The sequence below is a fragment of the Choloepus didactylus genome, chromosome 14, assembly GCF_015220235.1.
Source record: "Choloepus didactylus isolate mChoDid1 chromosome 14, mChoDid1.pri, whole genome shotgun sequence".
NCBI classification, from domain to species: Eukaryota; Metazoa; Chordata; class Mammalia; order Pilosa; family Megalonychidae; genus Choloepus; species Choloepus didactylus.
The window spans coordinates 95,640,959-95,664,697 of NC_051320.1; the positions used below are offsets into that span (position 1 = coordinate 95,640,959).

General features: G+C 41.2%; 1 protein-coding gene across 15 annotated transcripts in view; it reads right to left on the reverse strand.

The window, feature by feature from the left end:
- The window catches only part of PTK2 (protein tyrosine kinase 2), a 337,628-nt gene that overhangs the window by 89,539 nt on the left and 224,350 nt on the right, over positions 1 to 23,739 (reverse strand). For 5 of the 15 annotated variants that reach the window (XM_037802710.1, XM_037802725.1, XM_037802722.1 and 2 more), the window contains 7 exons: positions 22,831 to 22,861; positions 19,508 to 19,560; positions 11,311 to 11,394; positions 10,264 to 10,281; positions 3,022 to 3,078; positions 1,752 to 1,772; positions 529 to 626 (listed from right to left, as the gene is read on the reverse strand). In XM_037802710.1, coding sequence (XP_037658638.1) covers positions 529 to 626; positions 1,752 to 1,772; positions 3,022 to 3,078; positions 10,264 to 10,281; positions 11,311 to 11,394; positions 19,508 to 19,560; positions 22,831 to 22,861 — 362 coding nt within the window. The remainder of the gene's footprint in view (positions 1 to 528; positions 627 to 1,751; positions 1,773 to 3,021; positions 3,079 to 10,263; positions 10,282 to 11,310; positions 11,395 to 19,507; positions 19,561 to 22,830; positions 22,862 to 23,739) is intronic. The other 10 variants (XM_037802716.1, XM_037802715.1, XM_037802714.1 and 7 more) reach the window with 5 other exon arrangements.

A 23,739-nucleotide genomic window follows, 5' to 3' on the forward strand; every position in this document is an offset into this window, starting at 1 on the left:
TCCGGGGTGATAAAAATGTTCTAAAATTGATTGTGATGGCAGTTACATAACACAATGAATATACTAAAAACCACGGAATTGTACATTTTAAGAGAGTGAATTTCATGGTATGTGAATTGTATCTCAATAAAACTGTTATTAAAAATAAAAATAATTTTAAAAATCACTGGGTAAATTGGGGCAAATTCTTTTCCCTTGATGAAAATGCAGGTGAGCAGAGATACTGGCTGCCCTAACTGCTGCTTGACTTCGGCCATTTGACCTGTCAATTCAATTATTTATGAACCCATTACTGATAACGTAGGCTGAAACTTTTTAAGAAATAAAAGATAGTCCTAGCCCTTTGGGAGCTAATTTTGAAATTTGTTGGTTCCAAATATTCCAAATAAGTTGATATGTATGATGAACTTTATAAAAGGCAACTACACAGACCTAGAAGAACTGAGAACTCATGAAGGTAAGTAAGAGGCAATTTAAACTTAAACACTGAAAATCAGCCCAGACTTTCTGTACTCTTAAAGGACTTACTGGACTCATGTAAACTCCTTGATGTACATCTCCAAACTGGCCTTCTCCAATACACCTTCCAAGTTCTATTCTTTCTCTTTGAATTTCATAATCCCTGGCTGTAAAACATGATCCAAACATTAAAGAAAACTTAAATACAATATTCTAATAATATTCATTTCATTATCATCCATAAGTAAACATTTCATCTGTGGCACATCAATCTATAAAACTGCTTTAAATAGAGTGGAATTCTCTTTATTTTTAAAAAGAAATTTAGGTTACAGTTATGGTCTTAGTTGAACTGCCGTAACAATGAATTCTATTAAAATATATTATAGTATATATAATATACATAACAATGATTTATATTAAAGGTAGATTTGGATGTCTGATTTATTTTGTATCTACTTGATGGTTTTTTTAAATAATTGCTCCAAGTATTAAGTGCTTAATTAATAAGTGCAATTAGTGTAGGTATTAATATATGAGACTATAGTTATTTAAAGCAATTATTTTATGAATGACTGAAGTTCATAAATGTGGAGGCAACATCAAATTAATATTTTTGTCATGAGTAAACAGTTTTGAAATTTAAGAGTTTTCCACTTTATTATAATCCTAACTCTATATTATTCATTTAGCTAAAAGAGTTTAAAGAGGTAGCTTCTGAAAGACAATTTCAAAATTGGATGACCTGCAATCAAGGTTGGATATATTAGCATAATAAATGATAAGCATTTTATATTTTGAAGGTATTTTACCTCAAATAAATATATTAAGTTGTTGAGATTTATATAAAATCAATTATTTAGTAGGCTGTTGAGACACACGAAAAGAAAATTCCCACTAGAAATCTGGGAGATTAAAATCTAATTTAATTTTAATTACTTGGTATCTTGATTTTTTTCAGTCAAGAATTAAGTCAAGAAACTCATCCCCATTAACCTATTCTGTATCTATTCCATTAGTGGAATCACCAGTGGAATAAATTAAGAGTCACATATTTTAAAACTTCTGTCTGGTTAATCAAATTATAAAGCACACAGAAAATTCAAACCATAATTTAGATGTTTAATTTCCTCTTTAAAATCACTTTAGCTAGTGATCCCATTGATTTAACAGCATGAGTAAACCAATGACGAATAGTTTAAAAATAAAGTTAACGGAAATGGAAACATCTCATATCACTCCATAGGTTGCAATTGCAAGCAAATGCAGCTATTTTAAAGGAATCCTGTTACCTTCATCTATTCCATAGCTTTCTGTATTGCAATTGAGAGAGAAAAAAAATTGAAGACCTTGCTTAGAAATAACTAATAGCAATTTGGTTAATAACAACAAACTTGGAGAGTACATTTAAATACTATTTACGTTGCTAAATATTTTAAGCACAAATAGGAATCAAAAGAGAGCTCTTAACACAAATAAAAATTAAATATCTTCAAGTCAACCCAATGTTGGGTAAATAATGCCTTTAAATTCCTTTCACATACATTCCTATATCATAAATCATTTCTGGGGAGTGTGGATAAAAGCTAGCCAAGTTGGACATTCACTGCTGAATTACGAAAAATAAATGTATCTACAAAATTTTGGATTCTCTGCTGGAATATACAAATGGCTAACGAAAAATTTGAACCTAAATTTACATTTTTTCAAATTGCTGCTGTCAGTTAAAGTATTCACTTGTACTCACTTATGGTTCAGCTTTGCCTCTCTCCTGAATCACCCTCTAATACAGGAGCTCTTGAAAGGAGTCACAGGGACCACTCAAGATGATGCCTGCCTGAGAGGGCAGGGGTTGCTCCTCTTTATTTTGCTAATGTCTCTTCAACGTATACAGTAAATCCAAATCAAAGTACCTTTTGGAATATTTACACAGAGGGGTAATGCAGCTATGGATACCTCAGTTGCAACCAGGGCAATCGATGTTGAATTAGCAAGGTTTTTTAAGCTGTTAGGTAGACCCATATTGGGCCTAAGAGGTAGGTCTAAATTTTCTTAAGTGAATGAAATTTCAAGGGCTTATCCAATTCAAGATCTCAGGACTATATATTTTAACTCAAGCTCTCGGACTTCAGATTCTTCAATCCACAAGCAGCACCTCACAGCGATGCAGGAGACTGAGATTTCCAGGCTTGGGGTTTGAATGCTGGGAGCTACTGTGTCACTTATTCAAGGGCAATAAAGCACAACATTTCAAGCAGGGATTGCAATTCTTTGAGTATGTGTGAATATATTTAACCTTTAAATAATTTTCTACAGAGAGAAGATACTTTAAATAATAAAGGAAACAAGATTACAAAGAGCACAGCACTAAATTGAATTATTATAGATAACTGAGTATACTACCCTAGAATGGGCACATTCTAAAGGTTGAAAAGAATATTTCTGTTAAGTACTGAATGAGGTATTAAAAACAGTTCCCAAAGGAAAATCATGTTTAAAATTTTCCAATTTGATCTAATATCTGCCAAATCCAAGCAAGGACAAAATCAGAAGCCTACTTACTTGAGGGCATGGTATAAGTATCCTCTTCATCTATGATCTCAGCATAGTCGTCTGTTTCTGTAGGAAACATGTTGGAAGCGGTTAAATATTTGACCTCTTGGCCTTTAAAATAACATAATTTGAAAACACAAAATGACCTGCCTAAATCTGCCTAAGAATGTGCTGAAATATTCTTAATACATTGTTACTCAATTTTTGCTCACGCATGAGTCATTTATGGAAATAAAAGTGACATCATGTCCAGTATGTTATAATACAGACTTGTTTATCAGAGAACAAACAGGGCTAACACAGAAAGCCCTTGTAAAAAATGTACACACAAGACAACTATGTATATGATTCAAATTAGCCAAAAGGTACTGACCACCAAGTCTACCCCTACTCTACCAAATACATGTTTAAAACCACATTGCAGTCAAAGACTAGTAGCTCCAAAAACACAGCATCTGATTTTAATAAAGTAACAATTAGATTGGACAGCCCAATCTGACCTTTCTCTTTTAGAAAACGAATGACAGGCCAATTTTTGAGGAGATTAGCTGGGCTAATTTATTTCATTTGTACATGGCAGAAAACAATCCACCTGTTTATCTGTTACAACTTTGTTACTTGGGTATTTGAAGAGTATCCATTAACGTCAAACCAGAAGGAACACAATGAGAACAAAGAGCATATTAAAATGAGTTATTTTTAGAGATAATGCCAAGGAGCTCCAACACTTTCATTAATTCCTTTCAGTAACTAAGCATCTTAAAGATCCATCACCACACTAATGGAAAAGAGAAAAAAAAATCCATTTGAAAAACATAACCACTCATTTGGGTAATAATTACACTGAACAATCATTTGGGTCCTTTTTTCTTTCTGGAAAGAGGAAACCTTTAGTTGCTCCATGTGTAAAAACGTTAATTGCTGGGCCATTCTTGTGCGTCAATAAAGGAACATCAGAACTTTCTGATAAATCATTTGAAGACTACTATTTTGAAAATGTGAAAATTTCACCTGATACCGCCAGAGAAATGAAAAGCTGCAAGTTCTTTTTTCCTGTGCTTCCATTATTACTTCATTCACATACTAAATTACAGAAACCAAAGAAAATGGAGAATACACCTAGTTTCCAGTCATTAGGACATCAATTCCACCCAATTCTATGGTAATTGTTGAGAATAAACCTAAGACAAACTGGAAGAATTTCTATTAATTTGTGATCATCATTAAAAGTAGTTAAAGTAAGAAAATTTTGGCTGGCAGAATGAAAAGTCAATAAATCAATCCTCCTTAAGAGAACTGCCTTCATTAACAGAAAGCACGTACCTTTAGAGGTGAAATACATTTGCTAACCCCTGATGTGGCAGGGATTCTGGAGTGAGAGCTGCGCAGACTTCCCACCTCTATTCGTAAATTCTATATGACTGGGGGATAATTCATATTATTCTTACATGTTTATAAATAATACTACTTATAGAATTAAAGAAAAATGTGCAGACAATAAATTTTACATCTACCCTAAGCCTTACATCCTTTTAGTTATGTATTTCCTCCTCTTCATCTTGCTTTTGGTGAATACCAAGAACAGTAACTTGGCACTTCTTGAGTCCACAACTCTGCTTTTGTGTAAAATGGCCTGTTAAAAGACACTGGGATAAAAGGTGGGAACCGAGGAAGCTAAGGCACTTAAAACAAAAAAGACTAAGTGGTTCAACTTAGGGTTCACTGGTTATATAGTGTAGTTCCATGGATTTTTAAAAATTTTTGACTGTTACCATATATACAATCTAAAATGTCCCCTTTTAATTACACTCAGATACATATTTCAGTGCTGTTAATTGCATTCACAATGTTGAGCTGTCCTCGCCACATCCATTACCAAAACACTTCCATCATTCCAAATAAGAACCTTGTACCCTTAAGCCTTAATTTCCCATTCCTTATCCCTACCCCGGTACCCTGGTAACCTATATTCTACATTCTGACTTTACGGGTTTGCTTATTCCAATTATTTCAAATCAGTGAGATCATACAATATTTGTCCTTTTGTGCAACTAATAGTACAATTATAAAAGTGTGCTATAATCAATCGTACACCAATGCAAGGTGTTAATAATAGGGTGGTATACGGGAATTCTATATTTTATACGTGGTTGTCTGTAAACCCACAGACAGACATTTGTCAATCATTGGCTCTTTTTATTCCGTCATTTAACAAGCTCAATTTTATGGCACCTCCCCTTAAAAAACGAATGCAACGAAGGCCGAATTCCTGCAAACGACAGATCTGGTGCCCTCACTGCCTTCATCAATATAAAGCAGGTAAAATACATTTGCTAATCCTGGTGTGGCAGGCATTCTGGGAACGAGAACTGCTCAGACTTCCTGCTTCTGCTTCCCTTCTTCCCAGATGCCTGTTACCAAAATAGCTCAAGGATTTTCACCAAGGCCTGCACCTGGGTCTCAGTTTTATTAAGGAGACGGCTGAACTCATCAGCACCACGTGCCTGAAGGGCTCATCCAGGCGCCCAAGTCTCCTCGCATAACAGGGTGAAAAAAGGTACAAAAACGACAGTGGCAGCATCACAGCAACCTCTTACTGAGGGCTTAAGAGCGCTAACGCTCATGTTGGCTCAGATCCAATTCTGCTGTCGGTCATAATGTCACCCCTATTCAGAGACCCCTCCTCGATCTGATGTTGCCCTCCCACTCCCATTATTTTGGTCCTTTCTTCACAGTACCCATGGTGATCTGATATTATTTGTCTCCCTGTTAACTGGCCTCTCGAGGATGTACCCCCACTGGAGCAGAAACCCCATGTGCCTTGTCCGCCATTACGTCCCCCAAATCTAAAACAGTGCCTGGCACAGAGAAGTCGCTTAATAAATATTTGTTAAATAAAAAGAATGACTGCACTGCAACAACATAGTGTGAGGTGACAACTATAAATCACCACGAAAAAACTGAGGCAAAGAGGGCTGCACAGACAGCAAGCGCAGAGCACCTGCGGGAGGAAGCACACAGCACATCTGGGCTCGGCCGCCGACCCGGAAGCCACCCACCTTTCTACGCTCTAGCTGTGCCTGCAGCTGTGAAATGAGAGTCTCACCCACCCTGCGTGGCTCCTGGCAGAACTACACAAGAGACACACGGAATTGAGACGTGGCCCCACACAGGACCGATGGTGAAGAAATGGGAGAGGCCCGGTGAGCGTGAGCTGCAGGAGAGGCCTGAGGGCCCGGGGTTCCTGCCGAGGCCCAGGGCCTCTTGCTTTGCCTGGAGTAATGGCTTCAAGCCTGCCTCATGTTATAAGACACACGATAGATACCAACCCAGAAATAATTCTGAAAGGGTAAAAATTAAATGGCCACTATATATCAGGCCAGTACACAAAATTGATTTGGGAAAAATCAAGTTGCCTACACTTCAACTGACTCACAGAATCAGAAGAAAGCCTGTAACTTGCTTTTGTTGAAGTCATGTGAATTCTATACAAAGCGTGTATTTTGTGCTTGATTTTTTTGTAACCCTGTAAGTTTTCTAGTAAAAATAAATACAGGTTAAGATGTGGCCCCCTCTCTCTAGCTAAGCCAACTTGAAAGGTGAAATCACTGCCCTCCCCGCTACGTGGGATCAGACACCCAGGGTAGTGAATCTCCCTGGCAACGTGGAATATGACTCCCGGGGAGGAATGTAGACCCGGCATCGTGGGACGGAGAACATCTTCTTGACCAAAAGGGGGATGTGAAAGGGAATGAAATAAGCTTCAGTGGCAGAGAGATTCCAAAAGGAGCCTAGAGGTCACTCTGGTGGGCACTCCTATGCACAATATAGACAACCCTTTTTAGGTTCTAATGAATTGGGGTACCTGGTGGTGGATACCTGAAACTATCAAACTACAACCCAGAACCCATGAATCTTGAAGACAATTGTATAAAAATGTGGCTTATGAGGGGAGACAGTGGGATTGGGGGGGCCATGGGGACCACACTCCCCTTTGCCTAGTTTGTGGATAGATGAGTGGAAAGGTGGGGGAAGGAAACAAACAAACAAACAGACAAGGGTGCCCAGTGTTCTTTTTTACTTCAGTTGCTCTTTTTCACTTTAATTATTATTCTGGTTATTTTTGTGTGTGTGGTAATGAGGGTGTCGGGGATTGATTTTGGTGATGAATGTACAACTATGTAATGGTACTGTGAACAATCGAATGTATGATTTGTTTTGTATGACTGCGTGGTATGTGAATATATCTCAATAAAATGAATATTAAAAATAAATTAATAAATATATAAATACAGGTTTAAAAAAACCCCTCTGGGGATTTATCAAAGGTATCTGGGAATTATTTATAATGATATTTGGAATGTAGATGTATGTATTATGACATAATGTGAATAGAGAATTTTTACTGCAATGCAACTGTGTCATATCCTTTATAATTTAGCTCTTACAAAGCACAGACAACATTGTTGAAGCTACACGGACCTACAAAAGTTGCTTTATTGTAATCTAGACAGGAGTTTTCAAATGTTATTATTTGACAAACGCCTCCAAGAATTCTTGATATTGATTTGTTTATATGTTCTGTCCTTCAGCTTTTAGGATTGTGGACTAGTGTACAACATTGATAAGAGAGGGATTTTTATATACTTCAGTGTCCTATAATTGGAGCTCAGCTTGAAACTGCCTGGGCCCCCAAAAAATGGCATGATAGAAGGAAAAGAAAAGAAAAGAAAAAAAAAACAGCAAAAACTAGGTTCAAAGATCTGGGCACAAATAAAAGCAGCTGATCTGTATTTGTCATTTAATAATGATTATAACCAACATTATCACGAGTTTACCACATGCCAGGAGGTACTACAACCAATTACATACACGGTGATTTAATCCTCAGAAAGACCCTATGAGGTGGTATAATCGTCATTCCTGCTAACTGAGGCACAGACCGAACATGTACGTCTCCAGATGGTGGGATGGGATTCGGCACAGCACTGCAGCACAGAATGTGGGCTCTGAAGCACCATGCTTCAGTCTCGACTATCTTTTGCAAAGTAATGGGGCTTTTATTTGGGAGATCAGGTGCCCTATGCTTTGAAATGATCCCCTAAGGAAATGTGTTCCCCTAAGGAAATGTTGGGATTTTTCCCCAACATGGGCAAGGTTTTGTTCCAGTGATGCTCACAGGAAGGTCAAGTGGACCTGTGTATCTGGGAGACAATTTCAGGATGCCTGGAAATTTTGTTTGCTTAAAAACAAAACAAAATGGAAGAACAAACTTTGGAAAACATTGTAGTTTAAACACAAGGTTTGGTATGACAACACATAGTAAAATAAAAATGATGGAACGGCATATTAAAAATAAAAATGATGGAAAGTCATATTAAAAAGAGCAATCAACAGCTCAGATAATAGGAGAGAAAAGTTACTAAGCTCTCATTCCAAGGCAAGGTAGAAAGAGATCAGTAAAGTCAGTATTGAAAATATCAACATGCACTCAGGACTTTAATGGCCCACTGTTGTGTTATATAAAGAGCTGAATGCCTCTGGAGTCCCCAGGAAGAGGGTCAGTTTAGAGGCTGGAAGGGATGTGTCAAATGGTTGAGGGACACAGCACTTGGTTTGTAAATAAAAGGAACTGCAAGCCCTCAGGCTTAAACACGTCTGTTGAATTTCCCACTTCCAAGACTGTTACTGCACCTCTTCTACTTGCCTAGAAAGAAACAGTGGCCTCGGTGGCCTCGGATACTAGCAATTCTGGCAACTACCTTCCCTACTGCCATCTGAGGGCCAAGTCAGAGGGGTTGGGAAGTTTGAATCTTTAAGGTCACTAGATGGGGTAGGTAATTCAGTGGGACTAACCAGTTTAACTGTTTCTTATCCCATGTTAATAACCTGATGTGCCATGAGCCATGGAGGCTTGGTTCATGGTCTCTGCTGCAGCAGCTCAGCTCTGCCTCTGTGGCGTGTAAGCAGCTGCTGGGAGGGACTGTATTCCAACAAAGCTATATTTATGGATAATGACATTTGAATTTCATATTATTTTCATGTCTCGAAATGCTAGTCTTCTTTTGACTTTTTTTCTTCAACCATTTAAAAATGTAAAAGCCATTCTTAGCAGGGAAAGTACAAAAAACAGGAGATAGGCCAGAATTTGCCCTTGGGCCTTAATTTGCAGACCTATGATCTAGACCAACCGAGCAAACCTTTAAGGGTTATCTTATTCATTTGCAAAAGAAGGACAAGAATACTTGCCCTGGCTAATTCGCACTATTGAGAAATTCTAATGAGGGGGAAGTGCAAGAAAATGTTGGGTAAAAACATAACGCATCACACGAAATGATCTAAGTACCATTTGTTTGTAGACACCTTCAGTTATCATCCCTAAAACCACTTGAGCCATTTGATAGATGAAGACACAAGAGATTAAGTAATTTGCTCAAAATCACTCAAATTGGTGTTAGGACTGGGCAAGGCTGGGGCTTGAGAGGCCTCTGGCCCTCAGACATGCACCTGTAGCCTCACCTGCAGAACAAGAAGATTACAGCCCAGGGCCCTCTGAGCAACCCCTGCAAATCAGGAATCCTGTTGGCAAATGACCTGCATGCAGGAAGTTCCCTATGCATGGTAGAGGCTATACATTTTGACTCTTTTGATCCAGTTTTGTTGCAGACAGTGCATGAAGCCAATGGGAAACACTAAATGGAATTTTAAAATTTCTAGTATTTATTAAGTGCTATCATCAACAGTTTGAAACAATCTCTATTGCCATTGTTGATATTTCTTGAACTGCTTTAATTAGTATAACTCTTAAAAATGACTTTTTATTCGTTCCTTTCCACTTCATCACCCCAAAACTATGAAATATTATAAATATCATAGGTGGGGAATACAGTACCCAGATTCTCTTATTTACTGCTGCTTTCAAGTATAACTAATCCTGCTGAATGACACTGTTTTGACAATTTTTCTAAAATTTTACAGTTTTAATAATGAAATGTAGAAAATTCACTACAGACATATAAAACTCCAATTAACTGATATGTGATATAGAAACTGATAGTTGTCCTTTCCATGTCAAAGTACTAAAAAAATTTTACGAGATCATCATCTTACACTATTTTATATTTGTTCTGCTGGATCAAAACCACATTTTACCTTTCATTAAATACTGAGCTGTATCTTTATCAAGTGTATTTATATCAATAAATAATAATTATTCCACAATAGCAGCACAAATGTGAAAGTAAACATTACCGTCCCCACTAATTTCATCTGTAGATCCAGGTGGCATGCAAAGAAAGGGCAGGGGGAGGGGACAAAGGGAAGGAAAAACAGGAAAGAGAAGAGGGGAGAGGGGAAAACATACTATTAAAATGACAAGTAAATCAAAGTGCAAGAAAAACAAAACAAAACAAAATAAAATTACCCCCCAAAGTCAAATTCACAAGATAAAGGAAAGATTACAGCAGTAAGTACGCTCACTTGGACTTAGAGCATGATGTCAAGTTTTAAGCTGTTAACACATTATACAAAATTACCCAGCAGTAGACTTTAAACCGATTCTACCACACTAAGCAAAATTAATTTGGCTGCTTCTCGCACTTAAATGTTAAAAATGGCTTCTACCTTCCTCAAAGGGAATTTGTGCCTTCTTCGACAAGAATGAAAACAAATGAGTCATTGATGTGCATGTTAAATCACTAGCAGGGAAATAAGCCCTCAGCACAGCTACTCCAGCCAAACTCAGGGACTCCAACTGTTACGAGGCTCGGAGGCCAGACCCAGGGCCATAAGCTCTGAGGAGGGCAGTGCTTGAAGCCCAAGCCCCATTTAAATTTGACGGTGCTTGGAGAAAGTACTGTTCCAAGTATTACGAATAATCATGATCGTTGCCTCCCCAGAACACAATCTGAACGGCACGGCTGTCTCCCGGACAACTGGTGCCTGCTGTGGCCATGCTCTGCATTCATTCGCCTGCACCCCAGTCAGCAGGTACTTAATGCAAAATGTGAAGTAACTGCTGGGCCCTGTGGGTAAAATATGAAGACAACACACTGAAATCGGGAAACTACTTATTGCCCTGCCATGCATTTAAAAACAAAGAAGCCAACAAAGCCGTCTATTCAAGAGGGCAGCCCAAAGATGCCAGACAGGAAACCTCTCCCCAGTTATGGCTTCTTGACAGAGGCCGGCACGCATACACTGAAATGCACGTTTTTCTCAGAGTGCTGTTCAGGACAAGCCCGAAAGCGTCTGGGGGAGCTGCGGTTAGCAAGAGCCTGTGCAGACTGAGTGCAGTACCCGGAGGAGGAGGTTCATGGGAACAGAAGACCAAAGGCAGAAAGCGCCTGGCTTTCTTAACTTTATGCTGGCAGTGCCTGACTCCTTGAGAAAGAGGCAAGAGGAAGAAAGAGAAAAACAGAAACAAATTATTTCAATACAAAAGAAAGCTTATGTTCATATTTCAAGGCACACTGTAAAAACATACAAAATTGAAATGCTTTTATTTGTCTATTGGCAGACCTTACTTCTGTGATCAACTTGGGTTTGTAGAAATATATTAGTATTTTAAAACGTAATTTCCTATTTTAGCAAGAAGTAGCACCGTATACAGAAACTTACAGCAAGACACAAGAAGAATCTTCCAGCACTGCAGAGCCACCCAAATATTTTTACAAATAACAAAAACAAAAACAGAAACAAAAAGACCAATAAACAATTCAAGATTCTTGTGAACAACGAACATTCAACCATAAAGAAAAAGTTAACAAAAGATTAGCAGATCCCAATCTGTGGAAGAGCTTTATTAGCAATTTTCCACAAATCATCAGTAAAGACACAAAACCATAGACTTTAGGTATACACCTTCAATAAATTAATTTAATTTAATTTAAATTACGTGAACATAAACAACTGGTGACAAAGATGTCTGAATACACAGGTTGCAAGGCCCCTGACTAGCATCCATTTATTCATCTACTCGCTCATCCTGTGCTCAAAGCGCTCGTGGACTAGTCAACTTGCTGGCTTGGCAGGAACTCCACAGCACATGCTGCAGTGTACAGACAGTGTAGTGTGCAGACAGAGGGCCCCGTACAGTGCGCAGGCAGTGCAGTGTGCAGTCAGAGTACTCAGTGCAGTGTGCAGAACACACGGTGCAGTGTGCAGACAAAGCACACAGTGCAGTGAGAGAGCACAGTGCAGTGTGCAGAGCACACAGAGCACAAAGTGGAGTGTGCAGTCAGAGCACCCAGGGCAGTGCACAGAGTACATGGTGCAGCGTGAGAGCACAAAGTGCAGTGTGAGACAGACCACATGGTGCAGTGTGCAGAGAAGCAACAGTTACAACACAGGGATGGCAACAGTGGGCACAGGTTCCAAAGCAAAGTCATAACAGAGGTTTTACAGTCCTCTAGGAACACATGTGGCGGACACAGGGAGCATGAAGGATTTAACCATAGACCCCAGGGCACCAATAGGAAAGGGCAGCACTTCAGGTGTGGGCCAGGAGAACAAGGGTCAGGATAGCTTGGCCAACATGGCAAGAACTTACTGATGATAGCAACATAGAGCAGAGATGGAAAGAACGGAAATACACAACAGAGCAATGCTCTTCAAATGGTAAGCTTTGGTCCTGACAGATTTACTGAATATTTCATCTCTGTACCTTGAAGAGCCGCCTTCATCACATGCTAAACACTAGGGTACCGCAGGGGTGTCTCCAGGACAAGTGGATCAGTATTTTTTTTAGTGTTTAGTTACACACGTAAAGCAACATTTGCCTATGATCACACCACTCGATTCTGTTCTTTTCCTCAGACGTTAGGGCGCAATATTAACCATGTTCAACTTTACCTGAGCAGCGTGCTCTTGGAGAACAGTGACGGTTAAATCCCCCCGTACACTTGCATTCCCAAAAACAGCTAACCGCAGCTGCCCAAGCTGCCCCCTTACACTCTGGCGAAAACCTTTCCACCCACGCGAGATCCTGCTGCAACAGTCTGAAGAAAATTATCTCCTGAATAGTCTGGTGCATTTTGTCTTCCACAACCGGTATCAGTATTTATATTTTTCCATGTATTTACAAGCATTCAAAAATAGGTAGTTTTACTCTGTATTTAAAAAAATGTCATAAGTGGGGTCATCCTGGCTCTGCATCTTCTGTACCATAGCAAGAGGCTTTGGCTATCTCAGTCCACTTGCAGTTCACCTCATTCTGTTTAAATGTTAAAGCAGTGCTCAAACTTCAACGTGAGCATGCACCCCTGGAGAGATTTAAGGAACGCAGACTCTTGATTCAGCAGGTCGGGCTGGGCTGAGCTGCTCATATCTGACGGGTTCCGGCAACGCCCTGGCTGCTGCTGGCCCAGAGCTCGGCTTGGCACAGCGAGACAAGCCGGCACCAGGCACAGAAATACCGCACTGCATGGGACCTTTCCGCGGTGAGGGACAATTCTGCTGTTTACCTTTTGCTGTCACACATGCCCATGTGCCACCATCACTTTCATTTATCCTCAGGTGATATCTACAAACATATACACATATATATCTGCTTCCCTTGCCTAGAACAATGGTTTAAATGGAAATTTTTAAATGCTGAAATATTAGCTGAACTGATTTTACCTTCTTCTATAATGTTCCATCCTTGCTATAGTTGGGTGGGACAATCGATTAATTAGTTCTATTTTTGTAGCTGCAAAAAGAGGTACTTCAGGGTGAGAGTACCCTGGGAGGCACTCAGGAAGAGCCCTGATGGCAGCAGGCTGCTGCAGCCTGTGGGCCACCCGACCGCCCTGCCACTTGGCTCCCCGGCTCTCCTCCCTAAGGACTAGAACCTTCCCCTGCTGCTCACTTTAGCCACCCGCGCCAGGGGCTACACCCTACTAGGACTATCTACCACCCAAAAGCGTTCATCCTTCTCTTTCCAAGCGATTCTAGGTATCCCCATTTGCCTGCTGTCACCAGTCTCCAGTCCCTGGAGAGCCCCTGCTTCTTCTCGGTGGCTACGTGTTTCCATAAGGACTGACTCAGACTCGTGTCTGGATCCACATTAACTTGCAGTGTGATCCTAGGGAAGTTATTTTACCCTTCTAACCTGTAAAATGGAGAAAATGGAACTACCCATGTCCCCTTTAATCGGTAGACACTAAATGAGATAAACCATGCCCAAACTAAAGCCCAGTGAGTGTGATGGTTAAGAGGAGATAGCGTGGTTGTTAGCGTTAATTCCATTTTTGCCCCTCCATTCTCCTTAATCTAGTGTCCTTTCATGCTGTCCACACGGCCCCTTGACGAGCACCTGCCACAGGCTGCCGAGGCCGCAGGATGGGGCTGGGATGTGCGTCTGGAGACATGGGGCCACAGGACTGGAGCCGCTGAGAATTCAGTCTCCATCCCCAACTGGAATTCCAATGTTTTCTGCAGTTCTGCTAGATTTTCCTGGTTATTGCTCACTCACTGATTCCAGTATTGCAAAGTCAAACCTTCTCCACTTTACTCTTACCCCCAATACTTGTTCTCTCATTCCAGCACTTAACCTCCGAAGTGTAGAGAAAATGGAAACCATCAGGCTGGAAGTAACTCATCTTCTCGTCACGGAGGGCACAATCCTACAGCACCGGCAGCCACCCTCTCCCTTCCCTCCTGCTGCACCGGCCTTCTTCAGCCCTGTTCCGGGGTGGGAATTCACTCTGCCTCCTTCCAAGTCCTGCTCTTCTAAGCACGCTCTTTCACATTAAGCCTCCCCCACCTTTAAAACAAAACAAAACTCACCCTTGACCTCAGCACTTTTAACAGCCACACTTGTGCTTCTTATCCCGTTTCTCCAAGAGCTCTCTATATTCCAGGACTCCACTTGTCCACTAGTATTTGCTCCAACCTACTGCAGTCTGGCTTGGAGACTGGTTCGTTCAGCCGCCCACCCACCTCCAGGGTTGTTCTGAGGATTACAAGAGTTAATGACCCAAGAATAAAAAGAAGTGCAAAGAAATCTTAAATTGCATGCAGAGTATCAGAACGGTAACTGCAGTTATCCTTCAGGAACTATTATGTGTATCGCATGATGACTCAAATCAGTTATTATGCTAAAAAGAACCAAGATGTTCAGCATGAGAGGAAAAGAGATACAGCCAAGAAATCAAAGGAATGAAGCAAGAACCTTGCAATCCTGCAACAGAACTGGAACTGTATCAGTATGAGCTCATAATGTATTTCTCTCTTTAAAGAAGTATTAAATTTCCTAGCTCTGTTCCCTGAAAAGGCCTAAAAACAATGGCCAATCCAGTAGCAATGATCAGACTGTGGCCTCTAAATACTACACCACATGGAACTCCTTGGGAGCAGGAATTAAGGTATGCTCCTGAGCCATCATGACGTGCCACAAAACAAGAAAACTATGAAGCACTGTGTGGGTAGGATCCACAGGAGAAAGGAAACAACTCTAAGCGGCTCCCACTGACCTAAATGCATCAAAAGAATAAATGAAATTATTTAAGTCTACTAATTACTGTTAGTAAGTTTAGCCAGAAAATTAAGAAGGTTTTTGAGCAAAGTGTACCCAAACACTGCTGATTATGAAGCACACTTTATAACAAGACAAAATGACATTTTTTTTCAAGGTCCTCCCACGAAGCTTCCATTTCCCCTTACTAAGTGGAGGCTGCTGGGGTGAAGATGGGAATACTCAATTCCAGAAACAAAGTTCACAGGGCTAAGGTAACAGGTATACGTGGATGGAAATAAATAAAAGCAAAATCCTCTTTAAGTTTGTACGCACTCACTGCTCAGCTTTTTCATTTGGGATCTTTTCCATTTGAAAGGGCTTCAGGCTACTTCCTGTGAGGGAGCCTACAGGTTTCTACCTACTCTGCCCACCGTTGAGGCTAAGTTCACTTCAGGGATGAGGGACTTGCAGAAAGCCATTTGTCTCTGGGCCCTTCTTCACGATACAGCTATATAACATTTGATGTTGGCATTTCAATTCCTGTATGATGCCAGTGGATTTTCCTTACTCTCCTAGAACCCAGAGAGAAGATTATGATGAATTGGCAGCCTCGAATCTCAACAGAGACAGAGTCCACATGGCATGGCGGTCTGTGAGAAAGGAGGCAGCAGGCTGGGTGTTTTGATGATTCACTTCCCGGACATGTACAGCATGCTCTGTCTGTGCGACCAGCCAGCCGTCCACATGCAGCGGACACAATGTGAGCTGCTCCAAGCCTCTCCTGACACCCCATCGACGACAATATTCTATGCATGACCGTTGTAGTCACAGAAATTTCCAGTCAGGAGGTCCTAGGAACATGTCAATAACATCCAATGCCTACCAATGAGATAATATCTAACATTCTTGAAGGGCTTTCCAAATGCTACATACACACATTTGTGCACATCAAGGTTTAGCACTGTGCACACTATGTTGCAAGTACTTATCAAAAAGAGCCCTGCCGCCCATTGGCTGTGTGTGACCTGTGGCCTTGCCCTGCACCCCGACTACCTCGCCCACTGCGCCCCTAGCCTGCTGTCTCATCTACCCACATGTCATCTCCTCAGAAAGGCTTTCTAGGCCAGGACTGTGAACAGGCCCCCATCGCTCTCGAGTTACCACTTGATTTTAATCCACGGTCCATAGTCTGTCTCCCCCACAAAAATGTAAACTCTGTAAGGCAGGGACTTATAAGGCTTTGTCCAATACGATACCCCAGCTCCTAGAACAGTGCCTGGCATACAGCAGACACTCAATAAACATTTGCCGAATGAATTGATGTAAAATGAGGAAGGTAAAACTGGAATACCACCCATCTTGCAGGATTCAAGAATGAGAGGGAAGCAACCAACCATGCGTGGCACAGGGTTAGACTCCAGCACCTCCCACCAGCTAGAGACACGACAGGCTCCCAACGGGAAGTAGCTGCAGAATTCCATAGGCATCCGGGAGCAGTGAGGGCTTCCACCTCGGGACGGTCTTATGTTCCATGGGGTGCAGCATTTCCAGGTTGCTAGGTATATAAATGACCTCGGGATTTCAGAAACAGTACCAGTTTTCTAGGTATTAACAAAGGCATCCCTGGAAGTGTCAAGCGTCAGCTTATGAGCTAAGAATAACATATAGGCTTCTGGCTGGCCAGATGTTTTACAGCCTTTGTGGGACATGTAAATATACCACACTTGTCAGCCCAATTCCACCTATGTGAACAAGCAGTAGGTGGAATAACTAAGGATCAATAGGAATCTATTAAAAAAAATTAGTGCCACATCATTAATTATCCATTGGCTACTGATCCTTTACCCCTATTTATAAATTACCAAAATAATGCCATATAAAAATATAACTTGGAAGAATGGAAAGATTTGCTGCGTTAAGATGAAAAGAACATCCTGGCTGATGGAACGGCTAGAGCAGAAGTACGGAGTAAGAGGGCAGTGGGGGTATGCTAATGACCAGCTTGATCTGGCTGAGAAACAGTGAGGAAGAAAGAAAAGAGGGATGGGGTGGAGGCAGTGGATGGATAATGAAAAGGCTCTGAAGGCTACGCTAAGCGGCCGAAACTTCCTCGGATGGAAAATCAATTATCACCGAAGGCTTCTGATAAGAGAACAGACTAACTGAATTAAATTCATGTGGCAGCAATCAAAGAATTAACATTCCAGGTTGCTTAGGGACAGAAATGACCTCGGGATTTAGGACAGTACCACTTTTCTAAGTACCAACTTAAAGATATTCCTGGAAGTAGAACTGAAACTGAGAATACACATTTAAAGGGACAAGGAAAAAGGAGAAGGAACAAGATTTGAAGGTTCTATTGGGACCTTTTTCATTTTCTTGCTTTGATCGCCCAAAGGCAGATGCCAGGAATGGATCTCATCACCGTAACAGAACATTTCAGTTCTCTCTTCAGCCTGGAGTGAGCGTGGCGAGCACACGTGGCAAGACCACCGCAAGGGAAGTTACCAGTTTCTGCAGCTCGTCCCCCCATCTCTATTTCAGCTGGGCAGAGGTATGGCCCAGAGCGCTGGTGAATTACTCAGAGACTGGCTCGAGTCTCATCCACTCTACAGAACATTCCACAGACTATCCTTTGATGCCCAGAGACTGCTACCCATCCTGGGCTCACACTGCCCAATTTTGTAGGTTGTGGCCTTTTCTCCCTCCAAGTAGATCACAGACTCCTGGAGTGCCTGGGTCACATCTGTCAAACCTCCCGTTCTCAACACACACTGAACAAGGACATGCTCGGCAAGGCAGATGCATGGTGGTAACTGACTATTTAGTTCCCTAATGGCTGCTTCTGGGAACCCAGGGTCGCTCCAGCAAGTCTTGGATTAAGTGAGTTAATCAACGAAGGCAGCCTGCAAAGATGATTAACCATTCTGTTTTAGAACCTGCTGGCAATCAGTCCTGAAGCCAGCCAGGAAGTTAGGCTGGGGGTACTCCAGTAAGAGAACTTCTCTCCACCCTGTCAGGAAGCCATTTTGACTTTGAGGTCAAATGCAGGACTGGCCCAGCACTGCACACAGTTTATCACTCTGGGGTATCTTTGCCAAGTGTACAAATACAAGCACAAATACCTCTTGGAGAAGGGTGTGGGGGATGCTTGTGCATAGTAAAACAATAAGCAATTACATTTTTATTTGGGAACATTAAAAAAGAATCCAGCCATCAACTAGGCACAAATACAAAACTAAACTTCAGGAAAACTGACTCAAAAAAGTTAAGGAGACCGGGATTAGGTCTCTTCTAAGTCAAGACTGTCAGATGCTGAAGTTATTAGGAAACTTCTATTTTAGAAAATAGACACACACAATCATATATATCTACGAACAGACTATATATGTGTGCATGTATATGGATATATATATGTGTGCGTATATATATAGCACATGTTTTAAGGCACCAAACTTGAGTCCATGGAAGACACTTTTTCCATTCCTATATTTTCCACATTTTAAATGGGGAAAAAGACATATTTTGAAAACATACCAAGGAAAACACACAAACCTCATGACATGAGTAAATAGTTAAGATAATGCTTATTACGAGTATCTTAACTATATTTAAAAAAAGCAATACTCAAATATCACTTCATGTTAATTGTGAAAAAGACAAAAATTTTAAAAATATTTCACATTTCCCAACCAAACTTCAAGAAACAATATACAATGTATATTTGGTTAAATTCTGCTGAATCGCAAAGATAAATTATAAAAGCAATTTCAAATGTAAAAATGTTCATTCTAAATATGATTAGCATGACACTGTAACACAAAAGTAACTCAGAATTCTGTATTCTGGATACTCTGGTGAGGAATTTGATATTACAGATATATGTCTCACCTAAAAAACTGTCTGAGCCATATGTAAAACTATTCAATTACAGTAAAATTATACAAATGCAGGTAACCAGAATGCTGCATTTTTATAAGCTATTCTAGAATGGAAGCAATCCACACTCCAACTGTTCTAAGCAGCTCTGAAAGGTTTCCTAGTCTGAACCCTTACCTGACACGGAGACCGCGTGTGTCCGCACGCCTTGCTTTTCACTGTTGGCCGGCCTGTAATGGAGAGGGGCAGATCTGTGAATTCCACACATACTTCAGGACCAAGCAACTGGGCCTTCACTCACGCAGGGAGCTGCCTACAATTAGCAGGACTACGCCACTCCCCTGGAGACGAAATTTTTGAAGGGTGAATTTTTTAAAAAATTGGATTTTACCACCAGAGGCACTAAAGTAACCAGACTGCTTTAGTGCTTTAAGGAGCAGAAATTAAAATAGATAACTGAAGAATACTGAACTGCTGTGAGGGAGCAACTCATGACAGTGACTTAAAACCTGTAATATCATTTAATGGGTGTACCAGTGTTAGACACAAATTTAAATTTAAGTGCTAGACTGCAAGGGATTTTCCAAAAGTCAGCATAGCAAAGCAAAAACAAAAATTACCTAGAAATGAATTTTGCTCTCTAAAACATAATTTGAAAGACTGTGGTATAATTGGTCCTTAAATTTAAAGTGTCTAAAAAACAAGGAGACTACTGATGTATATTATCACTTACAGACTGAAAAAGGTACTCTTAAGGTATCTACCTGGGTATACATTTGTGAAATGGCTCAACAAGTGTAGTGTTTTATACATCTACCCACATGAGATAAAATCTGACAAAAGTTTTTAGCAACATTTAAAAAAAAAAAATGCAAGTATAGTTCAGTAAAGAACTTCTGTAAAGCACAAAACAAAAAAAGAATCCCTAGAGTCTTTAGATAAGTGTTACCTTGATCTTTTTATATAAGAAAATTTTTTCCAGCTACATAAGCATTTACTATTGAGTTACCGAAGAGAATTTTTCCTAGTAAGAAATATATAAGAAAAATCAGAACTTCAAATACATCATTTTTGAAAACTAGAAATATTCAATACAAAACTGGCTAACCTCTCCAATTAATACTTGCTGTGGAAGAAAGTTTCTTTTACTGAATTCTCTAAATATGTGAAATTCTTGCAATATTGTTAGAAGTTTCTCCAAAGTTGTTTTCTAACAAATCATCAGTTAGTGCTCCGGTGCAGAGAAGTGAACTAGCATTCTGACCTTTGAACGTTGATCTGAAAGCCAAGGGGTGGACATCTACAGTCAGAAGATGACGTCTTCTGCTTCCTGAAGAGAGCCTGTCGTCCAAACACTGGCCCCCGTCACAAGCATTCATGTGCTGCTACCAATCAACCCTCCCACGTTTGCTGGGATTTCGCCCCTTTTTTTCTCAAGAGCCAGTAAGCGTCCTGAGGCTCCACGATGTGTGGAAATTCCACCCTTACTTTTAAAGTTTGTTTTATTTTACTCAGATTTTCTAGTATATGTCACCACTTCCAACCTGCTTTGTCTTCACTCACTTCTCTATGTTTACTGATTCCTGCATCTTTTAATCCTCAAAATCATCTTTAAAGACTTTCCACAATTGAGGCTTCTCTAAGCATTAGTTCCTGGCCTGATGTGGGCCTTTAATAAGTATCTATAAAATGTTGTCAATTTATAAAACACACTGCCTGGAAGCTCAAACAAAGTTGGTCTCCCCCATCCTTCTGCTCATCTAGTTTCCTGCCCAGTGGAGGATGTGGACAAGCGGAGAGGGAATTCTGAAACATGTGGAAAATACGAGAGTGAAGTGGAAGAAAGTACTATAGGAACACACAAGTGCTGCTTCCCACGCCTGGAGGAGTCATGGAAGGCTTCCAGAGGAGGTGACGTGCAGGACTTGGCCAAGGAAAAAGGGTTGGAGTGGTTTGTACAGAGGGCAGCATTCACACAGGCCTGGAGAGAGGAAAATGTATGGTTTGCTCTAGTAACTGAAAATAATTTCAGTGTAGCTGAAGAATTGAGTAGGAAGGATGGCAAAAAACAAGGTTAGAAGGGATAGCAGGGAATAAATCTTGCAGGGAGTGCAAGTGGGTTAAGGGCTTGGACTTTATACTATGAACAGCAAGTCACTGTAAGAGTTTTATTAGGAAATCTCCTTTTGCCTGAAGTGTAGAGACAGACAGGATAACCGGGCAAAGCTGGAGAGAGGAAGACTAGCTGCAAAGTGTGCAGGGACCAGTCGCCATGGCAGGCCTGAGGCTACACTCCCCAGTCAGGCCTGCCTGCAGGACTGGTGCTCAGCTGCGCTCCAGGAACTTGATTCCGAGAGGGTCCCCCCTCCCTGAGAAGAGGAGCTCTCCGGGCCCAGTCTGTCCAAGCAGTGTGGCTTACACTGAGCACTCACTTTCCGTCAGGGCGTCTGGGGTTTGAGCACATGCTTGGCAGACGATGCCTTCAAGACCAGCCCTGAGTCTTTAACAAGTTTCCATGGTAGAAAACACTCCATGTGGGTAGTCACAATCTGATACTGGAGGAACAAAGTGCTACCTGTGTGTCCCTGGGAAAGGACTCTTGGGAGATGATGCCTGGTTTTCTCTGGACCTCGCCCCATGCACTGACTCCCTCTGCAGACTTGACTCTTTACGCATGTGCTGGAATAAATTACAGCTGTGATCACAAGCACAGTGGAGCTCTGTGAGTTCTCCTAGAGAATCACCAGACCGGGGGATGGTCTTCGGACCTTAGCAATCTCCCAGAGTCACCCTGGCAGGTGGGCCCCGTGGAGGGGAGAGGCGGGGGCAAGGCAGTGAGGAGGAAGGCCCGGCAGGACCTGATGACGGACTGGCTGTGGAGGAAAGGGAGAGGGAAAAGACAAGGACAGCACCTGGTGGCCCCTGAGGTTAACTATTCCCCACCAGGCGCCTTGGAGCCTGAGAAAGTCTCCCTCACAGTTCCCCAGTTCTCAGCACACTGCTAAGAATACAGAAGTCAATAAATATGTTCTTTTGGAATTACTCTACAATTGTTTTAATTTTCTAGATCAACACATCTACTATGAAATTAATAACATAAAGAAGTAAAAATATTTAATATAAATTTCTTCTCTTCAATTTTTCTTGCTTGTAAAACAGCCAGAATGGTATCTACTTTGCAAGGTCCTCATATGGATTAGAGATAACACAGAAAGCACGCACTAAACAGGCCTCATATTTTTATTCTCATTGTGACATTTCTTTAGCTCCCCTACTGAACTTACAATAAAGGGAAAATTCAGTTGTAAACTTTTGGATTAAACCTAAACACACAATTTGATTTATATTTGATTTCCTTGTTTAAACATGGAAGTATTTGTTTTCCAGTTCCCTGATCATATAAAAAGAAATTTAATTTTTGAGGCAAATGGATAATAAAGGGCAGGGATTTCCTTGACGTTTCTAACAAAAATAAATAATATGCAGAAAGTAGCACTTACTTTGGTATTGATGGTAAAGCCCGTTCACCTTCTAGAGAAAAAAAAAAAAAAGAGATGTGAGATTCTTTTTATTCCTTTATGAAAGATTATGCCTAGAAACGAGGAAAGAAGGATGAGTCCTATTCCAGTATTTTAGCAAGAACCCGTTACATAAAGTTTTTATACTGACAATCTTAGGACTCCATTGCTTTACGGTGAATATCGTAATAAAAGTAAACTGTACACGCACAGTTTAGAAGGTACTGCTGAAACTGGTGGAAGGTCTCCAGCCCAGGAGGCGCCAGAAGATGGTCTTTTTATGATCAGAGTCAGCATTCCTGGCCACATACTGAACATTCTGTTGTGATAAAATGCTCACTAGTAACAATACCAAAACCTGTGTAAACCCATAGTTCGGTGCAGCTGCCAGAGAAGCGGAGGCACTGAAAGGCCTGCAGAGCTCGGCCTGGCCACTCTTGCGTGCAGTTCCAGCACGTGGGCGGCCCCATCTGTGAAAGCAGGGAGCTCATCCCTTTGGCCACAGGGACTGGTCCAATCCCAGCAAAGCCCAGGACTTACCTGCATCTGGGCTGCCCCACCTCAGTCTGCAGCTGCTGGAGGGGCTCTCCTGAACCCAAGTCAGATCACCTCACTCCTCTCTTCAAACCCTCCAGAGGAAAAGCGAGAGTCTGCCAGTGCCTCTCGGGCCCCCACCTCACCCTCTTCCTCTTTCCTCTCTTGCGTTCCAGTGAGCACTGGCCTTGTGGCTCCATGCATGCCCCAGGCAGGGCCTTCAGGGTTCACCTGCCTCTCGACCTGGCATACTCCTCCCAGATATCCTTGGGGATCATTCTAATACCTGCAAATTCACCCCTCCTAAGGAGACCATCCTGACCACCTTACTCAAAATTGTATCCCCTACCTCTATCC